General features: G+C 40.9%; 2 protein-coding genes across 2 annotated transcripts; one reads left to right on the forward strand and one right to left on the reverse strand.

Moving 5' to 3' along the window:
• The first annotated feature begins 1,866 nt into the window (after positions 1 to 1,866).
• Positions 1,867 to 14,788, forward strand: ndrg1a (N-myc downstream regulated 1a). The gene is made up of 16 exons (XM_010734773.3): positions 1,867 to 2,017; positions 5,664 to 5,736; positions 6,643 to 6,678; positions 8,880 to 8,985; positions 9,253 to 9,373; positions 9,694 to 9,756; positions 9,856 to 9,916; positions 10,438 to 10,524; positions 10,629 to 10,685; positions 10,785 to 10,888; positions 11,041 to 11,097; positions 11,206 to 11,257; positions 11,593 to 11,640; positions 12,140 to 12,175; positions 12,522 to 12,573; positions 13,266 to 14,788. The coding sequence occupies exons 2-16, from the start codon at positions 5,683 to 5,685 to the stop codon at positions 13,523 to 13,525; spliced, it is 1,194 nt and encodes a 397-aa protein (XP_010733075.1). The 5' UTR covers positions 1,867 to 2,017; positions 5,664 to 5,682; the 3' UTR covers positions 13,526 to 14,788.
• ccn4a (cellular communication network factor 4a) lies at positions 14,402 to 21,429 on the reverse strand. The gene is made up of 5 exons (XM_010734772.3): positions 21,139 to 21,429; positions 18,010 to 18,298; positions 16,998 to 17,252; positions 15,691 to 15,884; positions 14,402 to 15,601 (listed from the first exon to the last, which is right to left on the reverse strand). Exons 1-5 carry the CDS (start codon positions 21,184 to 21,186, stop codon positions 15,302 to 15,304), a joined length of 1,086 nt encoding a protein of 361 aa, XP_010733074.1. The 5' UTR covers positions 21,187 to 21,429; the 3' UTR covers positions 14,402 to 15,301.
• Between the last annotated feature and the right edge of the window lie 1,203 nt (positions 21,430 to 22,632).

A 22,632-nucleotide genomic window follows, 5' to 3' on the forward strand; every position in this document is an offset into this window, starting at 1 on the left:
TCCTTAACAGCAAGCTCCCTGAAATCACTATACGTATTTTTTACTAAGAATATTGATAGCTTTATTTGTTTTTAGTCGACAAAGCGCCTCACAGGATGAAAATAAGATAATTCAATAAGACTAAATCAATAAGAAGTTACAATCATGCATAAGGTGGGTGAAGCCCATACCTGAGGACTTGAGGAGCTCTGGCTTTGCCTCATAAAGGTAAGGCTGCCAGCTGCTCCCACAAACACTGTAATCAGCCAGGTGAAAGTCCACTAGTTTTGTCAAGCATTGAGACACTCTGCGACCCACATATGCTGCACTGAATCTCCCACAGTTGCTATCTTGGTTTCATAATGATAGCTGGACAGGAGCTGTAGGGTCAAAGGTTTGAACTCACATGCGCACGCACACACACACACACACACACACACACACACACACACACACACACACACACACACACACACACACACACACAGATGTTCATTGTGAAGCCTTTTTTTATTCTTATTAATGGGCAGGTATGTTAGAATTTGTTTGACTTCTATCCATCAGTATCGCTCTCTGTGTTTGGAAATGTACTAAGTGACTGACCTGAAATTTGCATAATGGTTATATTTTTCCTCTCCAATGCGCCTATTGTCCCACGTATTCCTATCTAGGGCCTCACATTACAAGCCCACAGTGCGGCTATTGTATCTTGACAAGGACCTTTCACACACTCATTGCCAATACTAGCACTTATTGGCAAATTCACAGTGTGACAGTCAGACTCTTGCAGGTGTGGAAATTTCCATGGAGAACCCTACACCGTACTACGTGCTTAGTAAGTGAAACAAATGAATCTGGGATCACAAAGAACATGCTTAGAAGATGCTGAGGGATGCATTTATACTCACACACACCTCAGTACTCAGATTACATGTGCTGTGTGCTGTTAAACGGTGTGAAACAAACCCAAAGAGGCCATTCAACACAGGCATTATTTCAGATTAGATATCTATTTGAAGTCACTTATAAAGGGGATTGTTGCAGATAACGTGTCTTTCATGCTTTCTCTCAAAGTAACACCTGCGCAGCAGCTTGCACAGGAGCAAACTGTCTCTGTTGCCGTATTGATTATTGCATCTGTAAGACAAGCTCGGTTTGATTAGACAATAGCAGTGCGCTATCAAGGAAAAGCGGTGTGATCCAAAGAGGAGGGGAAGGGCTTCCCTTTGTACAGACTTATCTCATCTTGGCTTCAAATCAAGGTTGCAGGCCTGGCTGCATTCCTAACCCCTTTGCCTCACACAGTCTCAGCCGATAACGCCTCAAACACATCCTAAATACAAAAATGTCAGCTATTGGAGTGATTGCAAAAACACTGTCATGGATTTGGCAGTTGGAGTGAGATGAATTATAGCTTGGTTTAAAAAAAAAAAAAAAAACTTTCCAAGATTCCTGTCATAGAGGAGAAAGAAGGAACTGTTCTAATGTAAATCCCCACCAGCCAAAAGTGTCACATCAGACAGTGCACACAAAGAGTGTGATACACAAGAATGACATTTGATACATCCCACTTCCAGCTAAATTGTTTCGTCAGCATTCGTGAAAAAAACATGCACCACACCCCATGAATGATATTACAGGAAATATACAGGAGCAGAACTTGTGGATAAAAAGTATCCACAGTAAAGTATCACAGAGAACACTTGGCAGAGTGCTGGTGATAGAGCATGGAGAGGGGGATGTCGAGTAAGTTTCTTCCACCCATGAGTCGCTGTCATCAGCTTCCTTCAACATGCAACCGCTGGAAAGAGTTATCAATCCCACAGCTGCTTGTTGCCCAATAGAGAGAGCAGCGGGGAAAGTGGGCCGGGCTGCACACCCACAAGGCTTTATAAAATTCCCTCATACATCCGCCTTCACGTTATAAACAAAGCGACGCGACTGTCACCGCAAAGAGAGAGAGAGAGAGAGAAAGTTTTTGTGGACTTTTTATTTTCGGGTGTTTTCATCTCAGGACAATCAGAAGTTAAAGCAACAGGTAGGTTTTCATTTACTTTTTTACTTTCTGTTTTTATATATATTCATACCGATTTTTTTAAATAAGAGACTTTCTTTGTTTGCAGTTGTTTATCAGCATGTCTCAGCATGTTGTTATTCTTGTTTGGCAGTTCACTTTTTTTAAAAAAAACAAACAGGCTCCTGTTTCAGTTCATAACTCAAAAACTGAGAAAAAACATTGCACTTATTGAACATGTTTTAATGTGTTTAGTTTTTTATCCACATTAACAGAATGCACAAGGCGCGCACATGTTCATACTACTACTAATGTAAGGTGGGGCACTAGTGTGTGTGTGTGTGTGTGTGTGTGTGTGTGTGTGTGTGTGCCATGCAGGGGATCAGAGATCAGCATGCCTCACACGTGACACACGCACACCCACAGAGAAACAGGAAGCTTTTAGGGAAAAAAAAATACAGGAGCAATTGTAGAACAAATGATCCCATTTCTCCTTTCAAGACTTATTATTAATACAAAACAAAGTGAGGAATGGATGGGAGGGAATAGTGCTTCATCTAAATCAAAATATGAAAAATTAGTGTTTATTAGTTTGAGGGATTGGTGGCAGTCTGCCAAAATATCAGGCATTTCCTCCATTAGTTACTATCAACATATCACTGCATCCCTGACCTGTTTTCCTGCTGTGTTTAGTTCTCCAGTTAATTCCCATGTTGAGACATGAAGAATCAAAACCGGTCTGAGAGATTATGAACCTGATCCCAGGAGATCTGCTGAGCCGAGGTGTTACAGGAGGAGACGTCTCACAATAATGGTGTTTTTGAACAGTGATCCACCAACAGAGACCTCCACATTTTGATATCGACAATCTGAAAATGTAGGTCTGTGTCAGCTTAGACCAGCAGGCCTGCTGCTGCTCTGCTGATATTTCAGACGCAGGGATTTGACAGATTAAGTGAGTTCCCAAAGATTAGGGAAGCAGTCATTGTTTCTATAGATTAAATGCATGGATTTAACACATATGTAGGCAATAGAAAGAAGGATGGCCTGGCCTTGGCTCCCTAAAATTGAGACATATGTTTCTGTGTCAGCGAGCAGGAAAAAAAAAAAAGTTTGAGCTTGTGCTGTTTTGTAACTCAGATGTTCTGGTTTAAAGCAGTGTGTCGTATCTCTGGATTTACTGTGGAAAACAAGCACTAATGCGTTACATCGGCCTTCCTCAGTGCTGTTGTTGTTTTCCCCCTGAAGCTCAAACTACATTATCTCGCTCTCAAGTGGAAACACTGGGTTTTCAAAAAGTCAGCTTTTCAGGAATCAATGCATAAAGCCTGATCCTGACAGTTATGGTCATTGTCAAACAAAGGAGTAATAGATGGATGCAAAGGCTTTATTACAAAGCATGTTGTCATGATTAAATCTTGTTGAGCGAAACCGTACCGGAATTCAAATATTCAACATTCTTTGTTATGCAGATGAATTTTGGGTTCCACGTTTCAGATCATCCAGAGCCTATATCCTCCCCCCCGTTTCCTGTTCATGGTTGCATAACACAGTCTCACTTCTGCCAGGCCAAATCTGCTTCAGTGAACAGTTTGTCTTCTCCCCCCACAGCCTGACATTTTCTGTAAAAAAACAAAACACATGTTTCAACGGGGAATGTGGATGTCAGAACTGGTTTGACTTGGTTAAAGACAATGTGTGAATGTTGCCTATGACACAGAGAGCCAGAGTGAAGCCAGTTTAAAGAAATCCCCCCCGCTGCAACGGCAACATAAAATCCCCGTGAGGAAAAAGATGCACTGCAAAAGCATCACGTCCCGTTTTAATATATTATATCAAACATCTGACAGCTGAGAAATAAAACATAAAACTCTTTATTTTTATGCTTTTCTTTTCATTCTTATGGATGCTGCATCCATGAAATTAGCTTAACATATGGTTACATGAGAAATGTCAAGTCAGCAACACTCATATCTCATTGTCTGTGATGAGAAATCCTGTGAGGTTAAACTAACAGCCCCCCCGCCCGCCTCTCCTCTTGGCCAGGTGAAACATTAGCTCGGCAGGTTGAGCAGTCCGAGGCACACCGCTGCTATAAACAGCAGGTGACCTAGTTGTCTCAGCCTGCTGTCCATCCAGGCTCTTTCTCTCTCGCTCTCTCTCTCTGCTGCCAGCCTGCTAACAGACAGGTAGTGATGGTGGCCAAATGCAGAGGAACTCTGTTTGTTTGTTAATGAGCTCTCTGGGCTGGTTTAATTTAGCCGTGTTTGCAAATAGGTCTGAAAATAGGCTTAGAGGATTCCCTTCTACACTGATGCATGAACTGAATTTTTCTCTTCTTCTGATCTGAATCGCTCTGAGCAGTTTCGTTTCCCAACATCATGAACGTGCCCTCTCTCACACGTCTGTGGAATCTCAACGGGGGCTGATTTCTTGTCCTCTTCAACAAAGCTCCTGCAGTGTGATGGCCGCCATGTTTTTGAAGGCCTCAGCAGAAAAATGAACCTGTTGTTTGATACTCCTCTTCCTCTGTGCTATTGTGAGATCCGGCTGGCTCCGGTCTCTGTTCTCCCAGACAGAGGAGCATGTGTATGTGTTTGTGTCCAGGGCGTATTCTGCCGGACAACCGTCATCTCTACATCTGAAATGTAATGAATCACTTCCTCTAAAAAGATCCCCTCGATCTGACTGCCACGCAGCGGTCCAGTAGGTCCATTCGTTTTCTAGCTGTGAGCTGTAAACAAAAGACAGAGAGCACAAAACAGATGGAAGGAGTCTGGAAAGAGCGCACATGCAACCAGGCAGAAACCAAGACAAACAGAGAAGAGTGACACAGAGCTAGAAAGAGCCAGCTGAGGGATGAAAAGGGGCTGGGGTGTATTGATGGGAACCAGGGTGTCTGTTGCTTCCTGTGTATGTGGGTCAGTGAAGGCAGGGGGAGAGAGGAGGACAGGGTCCTGGTTTTCAGAAGCCACCGGTGCCAGTGGACAAAGAGCCCTCTTAACCGGCTAATTTGATTTGCATGCAGAGCCGCAGCCTGCCCCGCTCTCCTCCAAGACAGCATCATGACCCACAGCACAAGCCGACGCCTGGCTTCTCTGCACACTCCCTCTTTTTCTTTCTTTCCTCTCTACTTGTCTCTTTTTCGTCTTTCATCTTTTCTTGAGTTTTTCTTTATTAGTATTCTTTTTTAAAATATGTTGTATGTATGAAACTGTTATCAGCGAGGGAGTGCTCAAGGTTTTGGTTTTGATTACACAATCAACTCAGGTTGTTTGTGAGACCTTCTGTGCGTCTCTAGGTGTGGCCTATTATGTGGGCAGCATGTTAGCACAGATCAGCACCAGTCTCTGCATGCTCCTGTGTGTGCACCTTTGTGCAAGCATGATCAGGTCGCTTACTTCAGGCCTCTTTTTATTAGCTTTGTGTGAAAAAGAAACACGCCCACCCCAACGTTCACATACAATGTGTCATGTTTTTTTTTGTCTGTAAGTCAGCCTCCTTTGCCACACCTTTGTAAAAGAGGCTTTTAGAGATCCAGTGGGTAAAATGATAAGTTCATTAGTTCATTGAAAAGAACACACACAAATGTTTTTGTGTAATTTGGGAAAGCCATATATTTGCCCACACCTTTTTCCCACACAACTTCTCTGCTCTCTTTGACCGCCAGGCTCAACAAGCTCTTTGAAATGGATGACATTCGGGTTGAGGCCAAACCCCTGCTGGTTGACAGGGAACTGCCGGTATGTATTCTGAACAGAGCCAAGTCAAATAGAGTTTGAAAAGACTTTTCAAACTCTATAGAAATGTGTTTTGACCTACTTGAGTATTGTGTACCTGGAAAGTTGCCTGTACATTACAAACTGGTTACATTCATATAAGAATGAATGAATGAATGCCTCAGCTGTTCACAAAGAAATATATAAAATGATAATTTATTATTATTATTATTATTTCAAAGGAAAATACACCTTAAAATATGCCTGTATCAGCCTCACTGAAGAATGTATAAATCATATCTCTTTCAAACTAGTAAGAAAATGCATAATCAGGTACAATTAGAAATGTATAATTGTTGACCTGGATTTGGATCTGCACTGTAATATCAATGATCACATATCACACTGACCAATAATAAACTTGCCAAAAAAGATGTTTCTAAATCAGCTTATATGCTTAATATTACATTACTGTACATATCAGTTATTTATCAGGTGCTTTTATCCAAAGGTTGGATACCAGCCAAAAAAATCCAAGAATCGTGCAAGTACATCAGCTTCATCAAATATGTCAAATATATCAAGTGCTACATTTAGAAACACAAACAGCAGTATCTAGTACTTTACACATGTTCTTCCAAAATGTTTGACTTAAATGACTTATTTAAAATGTGTAAATGTTTCTGTTAGATGTAAAGGTAGGGTTAGCTGACCTTTGTCCTAAGGGTTACGAGTCCGACAGTTTAATCATTAATCAATTGTGCACAACTACAAAGTTGCACAGGTGAAATTGTACTCGTATGATAGAGGTCATATGGATGTGAAAATACATTCAGTGACAGGATGATGCTCTCAGGATATTAGATTATAGCATGCTACACTGTAATTGCATTAGTTTTATATTTTCATCACTCTGTTTTTTCCTTGCAGGGCTTGAGAGAGGCCGTACAGCAGCTCGTTGTCAAGGTATGTTTGCAGACGCAAGAAATATGATCCAGCATTTATTGTTACCACCAGCTGTAAACCCAGTTTTACTATTCAAAGCTGTGTTGACAGACAGTGGCAGTTACAGATCAAATAATTAGGTTTTATTTCTATATCTTATTATTTCAGCTTGTCTGGTACCATCTAGTGGCTGAAAAAATGAAATACTCTAATCAACAAAGCTGTTGCAGTGGCTCATTTATCTTGGTGATGACCTTTCATCCGCTGTGATTTCATTAGGACTGAAATCTAATTGGGCCTCCACTAATTCAGTCATCTACTGAAAGTGATGAAACACTCTTCGGACTCAGTTTGCAAGATACCAAAGCTACAGTGCATCAATCTTTTCACTTCCCTCCTGACATACACAAATGTTTTGGTTATTATATGAGTGCTGTTGAGTCTGGGGGCCTCTCAGCACCTTGGACAGCGCTCAGACCCTCCAGTATTCAAGTATTGACCTTAACCACAAACATAATGGTTCCAGTCTGTGATATCTGAGCTATCGTAGATCTTCTAGTCAGGCAGTCAGTGGGTGGAGCTCTTTCACAGAGCTATTTGCTTGAACTGACTTACTTGCAAGGCAGGTGTGATATCTCCGTAGTAGTGCCTAAGCTTGCAACAATAAGTAAACAAGGATTACTGTGAGGTGATGATATTGGTGTTTTACTGCTGTCACTGATAGTACGTGCACAATTATACCTTTGAGTTCACCAGGTGCATATACATGCATTCACAAATACAAGTGTGCACAATGAAGGATTATCTGGCCAGTGTAGCTTACATGCTTCAGTGTGTCCTGTAGAGGCAGCGGATGGGTGGAGTGAGGTGAATCCTTAGATGTTTACGGGTACTTACGTCCAGTAAATAGGTTATGCGCCTCCTTGGATGTTCCTCCAGAGCAGGTCCAATGCAGTCAAAGCAGGTTTGAAACCTACTCAATAGGTCATCTAGTACAGTGTGTTAGACCTGCAGGTCAGGGTCACCATGGGGCAGATTTGTGCTTGTTTTCTTCACACGAAGAGTTTAGAATGTTTTTATTTTTTTGTGAAAATATATAAAATATATATAAAAACATTTAACAAGGATATCCACCAAATATTCATCCTTTCAATGGGGACAGGAAGTTACACACAAATACACATTTATCAGGACAACAGACAGCTTCTACCTTGACATAAAACACTATTTATATAATTTGAGGCAATATTTAAGCAGCTTTAGAGATGAAGATTTTATATTGAAAAATATATTATTTCAGGATATATGTTTGTGGATATATATTTAGGAAATGTTGAAAGAAAGTCTCCTTATAGCCATGAAAGACAGTTTACTACTTTGTCAAATTTGTATATTTTATTTTCAGAAATTAATTTGAAATTGTGTCCCTGAAATATTGCTGAATAACGACTGGTGTCTCCCCCTCCCTCCCTCATTCAGCATGTTTTCCCATTGATCATACACCCGTACTCATCATGTTGACTCCATAGCCAATGGCCCTCTGTCTGACATTGGCTGATCCAATTTAGGGATCTTTTCATCTAGAGTTAGCTTGTTGTGACCAGCCTGTGGGCACGATGGGAGGCCGGGAGCTTAGGCCAACTGCTAAGCAGTGGGGGTATAAAATGCAGCTCTCAGAGCAGAGCTAAACAACTTTAGAGGCTTACCAGCATTTGGATCTGTAGCTCAGGGAACCAGTGCGAATACAGTTTTTCACTAGCGAGCAGCATTGGACCCCTCACCTGCAAACATGGTCCTGGAGGATTCGGATGTGGAAATGATTGTTGCTGAGATAGAAGTCAGCGTGAGTAGACTTGAAATGTTTGCACTGAGTAGTTTTCATTGGATTTTATTGGATCGTAGTGTCTGCTGTTGGAGCACTGAGAATCGTTTTCATATTTTTTTTGTTTGGTGGCTTATTGGAAATACTTGGAAGTGGATTGTCTTTAAAGTAGTTTGGCTGTTTTTGTAGCGTGGTTGGAAAGTTGTTTAAAAAATGGGAAGAAAACGAAAGAAAATGTTGATGCAGTTAATTAAATTTCTACAACTAGATGAGGCAATAATTAAACATTTTATGAATGCATGCATTGTAAACTTATTTAGGATGGTAGTGTTCAGGAGTAGTTTTCTTTTCTTTTCTTTAACATTTTGCGATAAGTCTGGTCGTTTCTTTGCACCTGTAGGAACATGATGTGGACACTCCTCAAGGAAGAATCCACTGTACAATGAAGGGGGTTCCCAAGGCCGAAAGACCGGTCATCCTCACCATCCATGATATTGGACTGAACCGTAAGCCTGGCTCTTATTCAGCTCTCCCTAGGTGAAACATCTGTTGTTGTCTCTAAAGCCTGGGGTGTTTTGAATGACTATACCACGTGGTATCAGATCAGATCCCCCTAGCTTTATATTGTTAAGTTTATTACATTACAGTATTAAAACTCTTCTAAACGACAGATTTTTATGATTGTGTCAAATCTTGGAAGATGATGAGACAAATGAGGATATTTGTGCTTATCAGCCAAGGATCACTTAACCACGTCCGCCTCCTTCTTCCAGACAAAACCTGCTGGGACTCGCTCTTCAGCCATGAGGACATGTCAGAGATCATGCAGCACTTTGCTGTTTGTCACGTTGATGCCCCTGGGCAGCAAGAGGGAGCTAACACCTTTTCCACTGGGTGAGCCAAACACACAAACAGACACTTAATGTATGTCAAGCAGTACGACCTTTGACTCGACAGGTAGATCACTGCGGATGTACTTAAGACGACCTAATTTGACTAAGTGTGTTGTTGGGACAGGTGTTTATCTCGTTCAGCCTAATCTCTGCTTTGATGGAAGGACTCAAGTTAACGCTACCTGAACTGAACGTGATATGAAAACAGATGTCTATTACAGGCTATCAACACCAAGGCGCAATATAGACAGACCAGTGATAAGATAGTGTTGTTCTTAAATATTTAACTAAAGGTTTGTAACAATGTCTTTTGTTTTCCAGATATGAGTACCCTTCTATGGACCAACTCTCCGAGACTCTCCCACTGGTGCTGAAGCACTTTGGGTAAGTTGAGCTTCAGTTTTCACACTGACTGTTCACACTCTATTTTAAGATTTTTTCTAACCTGTTGTTCTAACAGTATCCTTGTATGTATGCCTACAGGCTGAAGAGTGTTATTGGAATGGGCATTGGAGCCGGGGCCTACATACTGACCAGATTCGCTGTACGTCTCCCCTCTCAATCAGGCTTAATAATTACAAGTTTAATCATTTTAGGATTAGCAGAGGCAGCTAATGTGTTTCTTCTTTTTGCTGATTTTGGCAATATAATGCTGCTTATTGCTTGAGCCTGCTGAGCCATAAAAGCCTCAGGAATGTTCCAGATCAGCTCAAGACTAACACTGTGCTCTGTAGGAAGTCTCGCTCTGTTGACTCAAGGCTGACAGAGATACAAAGTGTTAACTCTTTGCTGCATCCCTCTCTGTAACTAAATCAAGTGTGCATCACTGCACAAAGTATTTAAATATATTAAAACAAGTACAGAGAGGTAACAGATTATGCCACAAAATCAGAATTTAACAGATGTGCAATCATAAAATCATCAAAAAAATTACATTAATGAGACCAACACCAAGATTTAAAGAAATTGGCCACCTGAACCCAGTTTTTGAACAAATATTTTGTTAAATGCAGCATCATGTGCTTCAGTAATGAATCAAAAAATTTCACATTGTGTGTGTTTTAGCTGGACTACCCGAACATGGTAGAGGGGCTACTGCTCATCAACATCAACCCATGTGCTGAGGGTTGGATGGACTGGGCTGCACACAAGGTAACACATAGCTCACACATCTAGTAACTATTTTTTTGAAACATCACCAGAATCCAACTGGAAACAAAAATATAGATAAATGTAGGTTTTCTGTCTGATTGCAGATCAGTGGCTGGACTCATGCCATGCCGGACATGCTCATCTCCCACCTCTTTGGAAAGGTACAGATTCTATTTGAGTTTCTCTGGATTTGATCCCTGAGTCTCACTACACTGAGTTTGTGTTGTGTTGTTAACAGATTTTGTGTTTGCTCAACACAGGAGGAGATCCACCACAACCAGGACCTGATTGGAACATATCGCCATCACATCCTGAACGACATGAACCAGTTTAACCTGCAACTCTTTGTCAAGTCCTACGAAAGGTAAGTCAACATGCCTTTTTCACTGGTGGTAGATTTTTTAAATGGGTATTCCAGGGCTCGAATGTAAAGAGCAACTTCATATACAAAGAAACTTTTAATAAACAAAAATTGAAATTTGTTGAAGATTTTCTAAAACGTGTCTCTGTTTACAGTCGGAGGGATCTGGAAATTGAGAGGCCGGTCCCTGGAAGCAACGTCAGAACCCTCAAGTGAGTCATCGTCAAACAACAATCATCAGCATATTTAAAAAAAAATCTAAATATCATTTGTAATACATGACGAATGCTGATTTGTAATTGAGCATTTCTTTTACCCAGGTGTCCTTCTCTGCTGGTGGTTGGTGACAGCTCTCCTGCTGTGGAGGCCGTGGTGAGTTGTGACAGAATCTTTTGACGTTCAGGTAGCCATTAAAAACAAGGCTCTAATGCTAATGAGTAGACTTCTACCTGCTGTTAACTGAGCTAACGTGCTGAATGTGTCTTCCATTCACTTCAGTCAGTTTAATATGAGGTAGGCCAGAACAATGTTTGGTACAGAAATCAAGAGACAGGGTAGTTTTTTCCTCTGTTGAAAGTCACTTATTTTAGGGAACATTCCTGATTTAGAAATAGTTGGTGGTTATAATTTATTTATATTTTCCTCCTGCAAAATAGAATCACTATCATATAAAATACTTCACTAAATAGTTTTCTTTGTACCCACAGGTTGAATGCAACACCAAGCTGGACCCAACAAAGACTACCCTGCTCAAGGTAAACACCTGTTTCTCCCTCTCCATCCCGCCCTCTCTGCACCTCCTGTCTCATATCCTCATTCAGATTATAATAGCCTTGATGGAAACGCATAGGCTGATAAGATTCCACTGGCTCAGCATTTACCTGGTGACATATTAACCAAGGGTTAGGACAGCTGAATGCGTCCTCAGTGGCAACGTGCGTATGCATGTCTCCTCTGAGGACGCAATCTGCTGCAGCTGACCTACTTGTGTTGGCCTATGGCAACCTTTTATGATGCGCAACTGAAACCAAATGGCTGTAAGAGCTAAAATGGGTGCCATTTATTGGGGTTAACTGTTAGGTGTGTAGAGGAGCACTGACTGGAGGTAGCAGGGACAAGGTGTTTGGCGTGTTCAAATGGGACACGTGGACCATAATGGGGGGTAATGGTGTGTGTCCACTGCTGTGCGAATGTACAAGCCCAAAACATGCTAAATCCTAATGGCCTCTTTTGTGTTTTCCCTCTTTTTTCCAGATGGCTGACTGTGGAGGCATGCCCCAGGTTGACCAGGTGTGTATGTCTGTGTTTGTGTGACAGAAACAGGAAAAGAAAAGCTTGTCGAGCAGGCTGCACAGGGCTGGATAATCAGTACAGAGGGTCAGGTGGACGGGTGGATGGCATAAGAAGGTTACACTTAAGAGCATTAGCAAGTGGCAGACATGAAGCACAGTTGTCAGGTTGTAATCCTCCACCCTGCGCAGCACCTGTTCATAGCAGCTGTCATATCTCAGACCCTGAGCAGTGAGCTGCTGGATGAGAAATTGAGTCTGTCAATGTTATGTAAACAAGTGTAATAATTAATGACAAGAGGACTAATTATCCCCCTACCCTCCCTTGTGTTTTTTTTTCTCTGCAGCCTGGCAAACTGACAGAAGCTTTCAAATACTTCATTCAGGGCATGGGATACAGTAAGTATTCAAGACATGCAGTCTTTTTTATTTTTGGTGACATGCACTTCTCAGGAATGTTGAGGTTAAATCTGCCACAAACGCCAGACAATTTTCTACAAGACCCTGCCAAAGATGAGTCTTCTGCCACCTTGTGGCGAGAAGAAGTTCTTTGGCCTCGCAGTTCATAGTCTCCTTTTCAACTCTTTCCATTGGTTAATGAATGACCCATGAACTCACTGGGGTGTAACAGCAGTAGAAGAATTGTTTAAGTCGTACCACTCGAGTTAGTCTTACATTCAAAACTGTGCTTTTAAAGCATGTATGTAACAGTAGGTATCAGTAAACTTTACATCAAAGTAAAAATATCCACTATTCATGTAAAGTGACCATTGTCACAGTTACAGAGTTAAATATTGTACCATTAGATTTGGTAGAGTTAGAACTGGTTCTAAATATTTTATATTCTTTTATAATTTTAATTGTAGTTTTCTATGTTAAGTATTGATTTTTAAAGCCTTAATCTTCAAAATAAGTAAAGCAATTCTAGCTCCCAGAAGTTATGGAGTAAAAAGTACATGGATGTTGTGGAGTAGAAGTATTGAGTAACATGAAATTTAAATACTCAAGTAAAGTCCAAGTACCTCAAAAACTTTACCCAAATAATCGTCAGTGAAAATATTTACTAAATCCTCCTCTTCCTCTCCTCTCAGTGCCCTCTGCCAGCATGACCCGCCTGGTCCGCTCTCGCACCGCCTCCGGCTCCAGCGTCACCTCCTTCGACGGCAACCGTTCCCGCTCCCACACTAGCGAGGGGAACCGCTCCCGCTCTCACACCAACGAGGGCAGCCGCAGCCGCAGCCACACGACTGAAAACCAGCACGCACGCTCCCACACAGAAGGCTCCACAGATGGCACGGCCAACAGCAACGTGGACCAAGCCGTGCCCAAGTCCACCGAAGTGTCCTGCTAAGTGAACCTCCACTCTCCAGACACCAAAACCTCTTAAGGTCCCTTCGGCTTGTGCTGCGTTGCCTCTAACTGACACACAGACACACACATTCCTAGGCACATACACACCGATGTGGAGAGGGAATCTAAGATAATATACCTGGAATTGTAAAAACGCACAATGGGCACTCGCCTGCTGACTATTCAGTGCAGCTGAGATGTCCCAATTTGAAAATAGATGTCTTTTTAGTGAGAGGTCAGGGTCAACTGTATGCCTGCTTCTGAGCTCTTTGATCAGGTGAGTGTGTAGTCAGGGGCAACGCAGCATCTGGGGACACCGAAGCAGAGAATGTTGGCGTAAGCTGTGGCTATGAGTAGGCCTACACCAGCTTGTATATGTATCTCACATAATCTCTCATACATATAAAAAATGTTTTAATTTCCATTTCTGCATCCCCTCGTCCTGTTTTTATCCATTTTTACCATATTGACACAGCTTTCTCAAATATACCTGACTGTAAATGACTGTTTTCTGTTCTCACTGTAATTGTTTGATCATTTATTCTTTATTTTCCATATTTGAAGTGTTGTCGTTTGTACGTAGGAGCAGATTTGTAGATGTGGAGGGAGGATGGGGAGGCACTTGGATAAATAAAAATGGCAGTTTGCCTCATAAATTGCTATGTAATTTTGAAAATTAAGGGACAGACTTCAAGTATATCATGTATATACAGCAAATAATATTACTTCATCTTGCCAATGTCCATTATCCTTTTTTCAAAACGTATAAATCTGTTCACTGGTGAAATCCTTTCAGTAAACACATGATGATTTTTAATACATTTCAATGATGCTTTGTCATTAATCAAAACACATTCTGAAACACAAATTCAAAAGCTTTTACATCATATGCTTTATTAATGGATCATGGCTTCAGACAAAAAAAAAGTTTTTTTTCTTCTTTTTTATAATGATTTCTATGCAATCAAGCACAATGGAACAAAGATGTGCCATGGAATTGTTCACTTTTTAGACGTGATGCTCCTATGTGGTTGTGGATTTTTGGGTGAGTGAAGTGATAGGTCCACATGTTAACATGAGGATAGCCATAGAACTTACCTGACACCTCCTACTCCTGTATTTTACTTGCGACATTTTGCTTTGTAGAACAGATACACAGCTTTGTAAAGATGTGATGCACAACTGTCTAATGCTGTAGAAAAGCATTAAAATGACATAACAGTTTGTATTTATTAAAAAAATGACAATAAAAACTTGTAACTGATCTTCCCTGAACCTGTCACTATTTCATATTTGAACACATGGTCCTAAAGGCTTTATCTTTGGCATCTTAGTCCATTTCTGCCTTTTTTAGCACGTATCATAGAGCAGATTTCATAAAATATAAAAGAAATATATATACAGTACAGCCTTTTTTATTTGAGCTGACTTGTGAGTCTAAGACAGACGATGTGAGACGGACAATGTAGAGAACATTGCATGTGTTATTACATATGCAAAAAGCTATATAAATAAATTAAGCCTTCAATATTTCACACACTCACTGGATGAATATTTTTTTCATTGGCATTCTTCAAAGGCACGTCATGCTTTATGAATCCATTCTGGAGACACATATACATTTCATATTTACAGATTTTTCCAATAGGAAAAAAAGACCATAAGAAAATCCCTTGTACATAATCATACACATTACAAATACAAAACAATGCATAAGAAAAAGAAGTCAGAAGAAAAGCAGGATGCTCCCACATGTCAAGAGCATGATTGACACCTGTTAGTCCATGACTTCTGGGTAACCATAGTAACTCTCCAACTCGGCGAAGATGTCATTAGGGTTTTTGCAGCTGAGGTTGCAGAAGCAGGCCTGGACCCACAACATCTTCCAGGTGAATCCTGTCCCATTAGGACACTCAAACTCTACGTCTATGGTTTTGGACTTGTAGGGGATGCAGCAGCGCTCGTCCGTGCAGACGCCACAGTATTTGGGCCTGTACGGCTTCTTGCTTGTGCAACCAGAGATGGTGAGGTTTGAGGGCTGTTCTTCCCTGTAGATGTTCAGACATTTCTTTCCAGGCTGATGAAAGAAGGAAGTGTAAAAATGTAAACGATAAAGTCTGAGAACCTTTTTAACATCCGATCCAACATATGCAACAGAATTGCTACCTTGATATGTTTGGTGATGTCGACCTCACACGGCCGCAGGTTGCAAAGGCGAGACTCTTTGACCAGCTCACACTGCTCGTTGGCGTTAGAGATTCTCAGGGACAGGCCACGTCCACAGGTCTTTGAGCAGGGGCTCCATGAGGTAGTCTGGGTAATGCAGTTCTTGTGCCAGCTCTTGGTCTCAGCTGGGGAAGCTGGATTAACATAGAGAAGGGACATAATTAACATCTAAAAACTGCTATAAATATCAATGTTCAACTTGGATCCATTTATGAATAAAAATGTCATTTGAAGATAAACCCAAAACCCAGAAAAATGTTTCCAAGGTTTTGAGAAACAACAGAAGGATTGTTACATATCCAATCTTTCATCTTGGCCAGGTGCAGGATAGGAGAAAGAAGCTGTATCCTGAATGGCCAAAGTTTTGTTACCATTACCTATTCACAAGCTTGGTTTGGCAGCTATAACCCAAACTTGCAGGATCAAAGTCATACCTAACATATTTGAGCCACATTGTCTTCAGTTCCTAGATTTGTCCTGCAATAATTTACCAGGGGAAACAAAGGCACCCTGCATCCCCCTCTACCATCTCTGTCTTTAATCTCAATCTTTAGGTTGTGTTTACCCAATAATCTGGATCTGATTAGTATCATTATGCAACACAAAGAGATCTTCGTTCACATTATTCCCTTTGCAGCACGGCTGCACTAAATAACTGGAAACTGGACATGATCCAAAAGCAGTGTGAGGGCTTACACAGAAAAGGTTTGGTCTGTCCCTGCTCACACACACCCAGACATCATTATCCTCCTCAAATGCAGCTGCTAGTATGGTATTTATAAAATCCAGTTATATGCATCCACTGTTTTAAATAAGTACTTGTAAATTTGCACTAATTTACTATCAGAAATATCTAAAGACTTATATTTCGCGTTCTCTGCCCTTTTACATGCAATCAACAGCTGTATCGACTCATGAACAAAAACTCCTCCAGATCACAGGAGTCCGTTAAAAACCTCCTGAACCAAAGAATCAGTTTGCATGAAACAATGACACTCCCAGAATAATGAAGATCCCTGATTTATTCCCTGGGATTTTGTGTTCTCTTACAACACTCAAAGCACTCCCTTTGATTTGGCTCGCCTTGATGTTTTCAGTTTTGAGCTGTGTTGCATTTCAGTGAGCTGGAAAGCGAGTTGGGAGTGCAATTAGGAATTTAAAAAAAAAAAAAAAAATCAAGGAGAGTTCTGCAAGATAAAGCCCAACTTCTTCAAACAACAGCAACATATATATCCACGGCATCGTACCATCTACTGCGTGTCGTGGCGCCGTCTTGCGTCCTCTTTTGGGTTCATCACAGATCCATTGCTCACAGCACTGTCCCCGGACTTTGACCCGGCGTGGGGTTTGGCACCACACCCTCGGAGGCTGGGACTCTCTGCACAGCGCCACACAGCCAATGGCACCGTTCACACACACACACTGGTATTTACAGCTGGGCTTAAAGCTCTGGCCATTGCGGTAGATCACACCATCATGCTCACAGCCTGTTCCCACCATATCTGGCAGAAAGGAACGACAAGCAGTCGCATATTACAGAGATGTGCAAAGCAAAATGTGACATTGTAGCATAAATATGACACAATATCAATCTTTTTTTTTTCTTTTGTGTGGAGTGAACACTCAAATCATCATCATCAAAAACATGAAAATAAAAACAAAACAGATCTACAGAATTACCATTTTAAACATAACGTATCATGATTACATTATTACAGCCTGCTTTTTTCCACAACTATAGAGTAATGTACAACCCAAACTTCTGAAAAGTGACACATACTGTACCGTAGGTAAAATTAGATTTAATTTTGGGCTAAGGTTAGAGTTAGGTCTGTGGCAAGTTAATAAGAATATTATTAATATGAAAAGCTTTTTTTGCATGTCCAAGAGTTAAATATTGCTTCCCATGTGTAAACATGAATATGTGGTTTGTAATATTATTCCACACTTGTGGAATAGGCAACTACAGACTACTAAAATAAACAATATTTAGAAGAGGTGAAAGAGTGCACGATGCTGCCTGTGGCATACAGCATTCAAATGCATCAGTATTCTGGTGACAGCTGTCTTGTTACCAGGACGACTGGGTGTTGATATGGCAGTAAACATAGGCTCTACTCAAATACAATCAGGTCACCTGCAGTCTGAACTGCGGTGTGGATGGTTAACTTAAAATACCACACATCAAATAATAAACAAAAATGTTTCCTGCTGTGTGATCTGTTGTTTGTTTTGTCGGTTCCGGTGAGTGACACTTACATGCACACACTCCTTTTTCGTACCTAGGCTTGTCCGAGCTGTAGTCACAGTACAGTCCCTTGTGGTAGTCGCATGTATCTGCCTCGTTGCACACCTCGCCCACCTGCCGGGCGCAGGCTTTGCAGCAGTCGCAGCCATCCATGAGGAGGCTCACGCCTGGCGGACAGGTCGGCGTGACTGCGGGACACTCGCAGGGCCATTTGCAGTACTGCGTCCGGTTGAGCTGGTCCACAGCTGAGGATGTGACAGCTGTGTCAGGCGGCATGGCAGTGGAATTCTGGGAGTAGGCCTGGAGAGAGGAAAGTGGACAAATGAATAACTTACTTAAAAAGAAATGAAATTTAGTGCAGCTATTGTCTTCTCTTTATGCAATTATTTATTCTCTTTGGTTACACAAACTCATAGGCTTCAGAGCTAATAGCTCTGTGTTTATTACATGAAAGGTATTTGACCCCTGTGGTGAGGCAATATTCTCAATATCCTGAATTCTTTCATATCCAGCTCTCTTTGGTAACCTTGTCTTGGAAAGCTGCTGAACCGAACACTTCTGCTTTACTGCCTGCATGGGTGAAATACATGGCAGCCGGTTAAAGTCGGGTCATGCTGTGCAATAAATCAAATAAGACTATAAAAATGAATTAAACACCCAACGGAGATAATCTTGTTAGATCAATCACAACATTAATTCTTGTATGTGCTCAACACTTAACACTGGACGTGTTCCATCCTGATATTAAGAAGCAACTATGCCGAGCTGTTCCAAAAGTGTTGCCAATGAAACTTAATCAACGGCTCCCTTTCAGTGTGTTTTGACTCTTACAAGCTGCTCAGTGTAGCCAAGCTCACACAGTAAAAGAGCTCTGCAGCTCTTAAAAGCAGATGTTCTCACTGAAACTGGCCACATGAGCCACATTAACAGCCTAGAGCTTGGGGGTTAGTGTGGATGCACGTGGAGTCTCAGCACAGGAAACTTTCTGACAACAAATATCACTTTTATAGTGGCCAAATTCAATTCTTTGCTTGTTTTGAGAACATGGTGTGCTTAAGAAAATTCCAGAAGTTGTCTCTGGGTCATTGAGGTTTGTTTCTTAATACTCTCAGACAAAACTGTACACACTTAAACATGTATTTTTGGCAAAATTGCAGAGTGAGTCAATTTGAACTTAACTCGCATGAAGCAATGATGATATAATGATCTTTATCTTTATGATTTAGACACACTGAAGCTGTAGCTGACACCACATCCATCATAGTAACTGCACTGCTCGAGACAGGGAGGCAAACAATAGGTCCAACATTTTCTCATAAATCATAATTTCATCCGTATGCTTGTAACAGCACAGCGATGCACTTTGATAAGGAGCTTTTGATCCATGCAAGACACGCACACACACACACACACACACACACACACACATACTGTACGTGCATGCACATTCAATTAATTGTCGGGAAACATGCTTAATCATCTTATGACGGCTGTACCTTATGTCACATCCCTGAGCTTGTTCTCTGCACTACAGTGGAATTACGGTCATATTAATAACACAGCATGCACAGTGTTGAAAGCTAATGCATGGTTTCCCACAAGACTACTCTCTACAAGCACTCATATAATATGGTCATCTCAAAGTAATCTGATTTTTATCCATTCAGCCGTGAATATTTGTGACACAACCCTTCTAGCTGTCATGTTTTGGTGATGGGCAGTTAATGAAAATGTTTTCTTTGCTGTGAGAGGTGACAAAGACTGATGACTCTCCTTTCCCTGCTGGTTTAATTATTTTCCTCCCGTCACTATCTGGTCACATCAGACGACCTCTGATCTGTGCATGGGTATGAACAAACCTTTCCTCAGGGAAGTGGGAAAACACTTAAAAAATTCCAGGGGGGAGAAAAAGCGTTGCTCGTTTTCCTAAATTCCCCAGCTAAAGGTTGTGACATTTAGGAGAGGCAACGTGACTTGAAACAGTTCAGAATAAACTTTTAAAGATGCAATGAAAGTTTATGTAAACTTCATCACTACATCACATCACATTATTAGCTATATTTATTATTATTATTATTAACAACAACAGTGTGATATAAAGTATTTATATAAGCTCATGTGAATGTTTAGTTTAGTTTGTTAGATTAATAGAGAGAAACATCGACAGTTGCAGAAGCAGTGTCCAACATGTGCAGCTAGTCTCCAACAGCAATTAATAAAGTAGTCATTAGAATAACATGTTACAGTTTAAAATTGTAAAATCAGCGCATATAATAATCAAAAACAAGAACGACCATCCCTGACAGCATGGGAACAAACAGATATACAATTATAACATTATTATATATTATACATATATTCAAGCATCCACTTTCCAGCTTTTGAAAAGTGGATGCCACAGACTAAAGGATGAATCGAGGACTGTGGAAAAAAAAACATGCAACCATATAGCCATATATACATATGTATAACCAGGAGGTGGCACTAAACTCTAACAAATGATAGAAAGTAAAGCTGCCAGCATCTCACACAGTAAATTTAACCCCGGGATGATTGATGACTGAAATGACTTCTCTCCAGGGATATCAGAGGCACTTAGAGGAAACAATGAGGGTCAGGTCAGTCAGGTTTAAAACTGCTCCAAGTCAAGCCCTGACTAATATTTTTGGAGCCACATCTACGGATAACCCTAATGAGTAATAATGGAAACCATGGAATAGGTGGAAGGATGTGCTGGATGATATGATGGATGATAGGAGAAAAAACAGCCACTAAAAAAAAGTTCATGATAAGGTCACTTTGGATTCAGAATTAAACATTAAGTTCATATAGGAACCCAATGTTGATGTCATTACATTCCTTACTTATATTTATAAATTCCTATGGATATATGCTATAAAAAGTCAAAAGAGTAAAAAAAGTAAAAGAAAAGTAAAAAACAAACTAACTCAGACTTATTGTGAAGGGCTGCAAACGTACTGTAAGTCCCTACAGGAACTGTTCATGGTGTAACTAGGTCCACTGACACTTTTACATGGGAAATAGAGATGCATATTTTCAGGATAATATTAATTCACCTCACTGCTCAAGTCTGCAGCTTTAAAATAATAATAATAAAAAAAATCTCTCCTCCATCCCACCTGTTGAATCCCGGCTGCTGTTAGAATCCACAACAGGAGCCAACTCATCACTGGAGAGGAAGTGCAAATACATTGAATCCAGAATTAGTCCCGTGTTAAACGCTCGACGCGGCGCTCTCCGCAGGTGTGCTACATCCTCGTCCCGTCCCTGTCATCTCTGTGTGTATGTGTGTGTTGTGTGTGTCCAGACCGGGACTGACAGCCTGTTAAAGAGTCCGGGCTGACGTAAGGTCTGAAAGGACGAGCCCTGCATATTTCTGACAGGGGACGTTTTTTCTCTCTCTCTCTCTCTCTCTCTCTCTCTCTCTCTCTCTCTCTCTCTCCTTCTCTTTTCCCTCCGCTCCACTTTCACCCGATCCTCCTCCGAGAACTGGCAGCCCCGGTGGTTAGGGCGTGTCTGCAAATCCAGAGACACCGAGGGCCAAGCAGAGGTCCCTTTGTTGCTTGACTCACTGTTGATTCATTTCAAATTAAAGGACAGCCACACGTGCCCATCGCTTATGTGCTTTACATGAGTTATTGCTTGCTTTGACAATTTCTCTTGCTCCATTCCTACCTCATGAGATCAGAGCGTGACAAGATGTCAATGGAAGTGATGAGGGACAAAGCCCTGAGTATTCATTCTGTGCAAAGAAACATTCAAATATCAAGCCAAAAAAAATCGGAGAGTTCAACACTCTCAATTATTCAAATCATGGTATTTTCTAAGTCTTCTTAGTATGAAATTCACTCTTCCCTCTGATTACAGCTGGAATGTACATTTATTCCAGCACTGCAGCCTACTTAAGTTCAAATTTGAGGTACTTGTACTTCCACTTTCTTCTACTTTCTACTTACACTATATTACAATCCGGAGGGACATATTATATGTTTGACTCCTTTAAATGTATCTGTTAGTTTGCAATACAAAACATAATGAACTATGAAAAATAAAACAATGCATCAAGCAACAGTATATAAAACAGTTCAAATCAGCTCCACCTCGACCAGCTACAACCAAAAAGAAATGTTAATTGCACTTAAAATACACAGTGAAAATACTGCAGTACAATATACAATAGTTAAACACTCACTTTTAAATATTATGAGTATGTTACGTGACTTTTTTTTTTCACCCACACTAATATTTTCAATGCAAGACTTCCTGTAATGGAGTATTTTCACAGTGTGGTATAATTACTTTTACTTAAGTAAATGATCTGAATACTTCCTCCGCCAATAACTCTTTAAAGGTACAGCACATGTAAGCGTTTGGGTGATGTTTCATGACAGTTTTATGCGCACACTAGCTGCACATCTGCATGTTACACAACATCATTTAAATCATACTGCCACAGACTCACAGTGCTTTATTGTGCACTGATGGTCTTGCACATGTTGCACATTTGGTTTAGATGTCCCCAAGCCATGACACAACTGTGAAATTAAAGCCAAAAGGTGCCACTTCTTCAACTTTGTTTGCAGTATTGTATTGAACTGAACTGGATCTTGTTG

This window comes from Larimichthys crocea, chromosome XIII (genome assembly GCF_000972845.2).
Source record: "Larimichthys crocea isolate SSNF chromosome XIII, L_crocea_2.0, whole genome shotgun sequence".
In the NCBI taxonomy this organism is placed as follows: Eukaryota; Metazoa; Chordata; class Actinopteri; family Sciaenidae; genus Larimichthys; species Larimichthys crocea.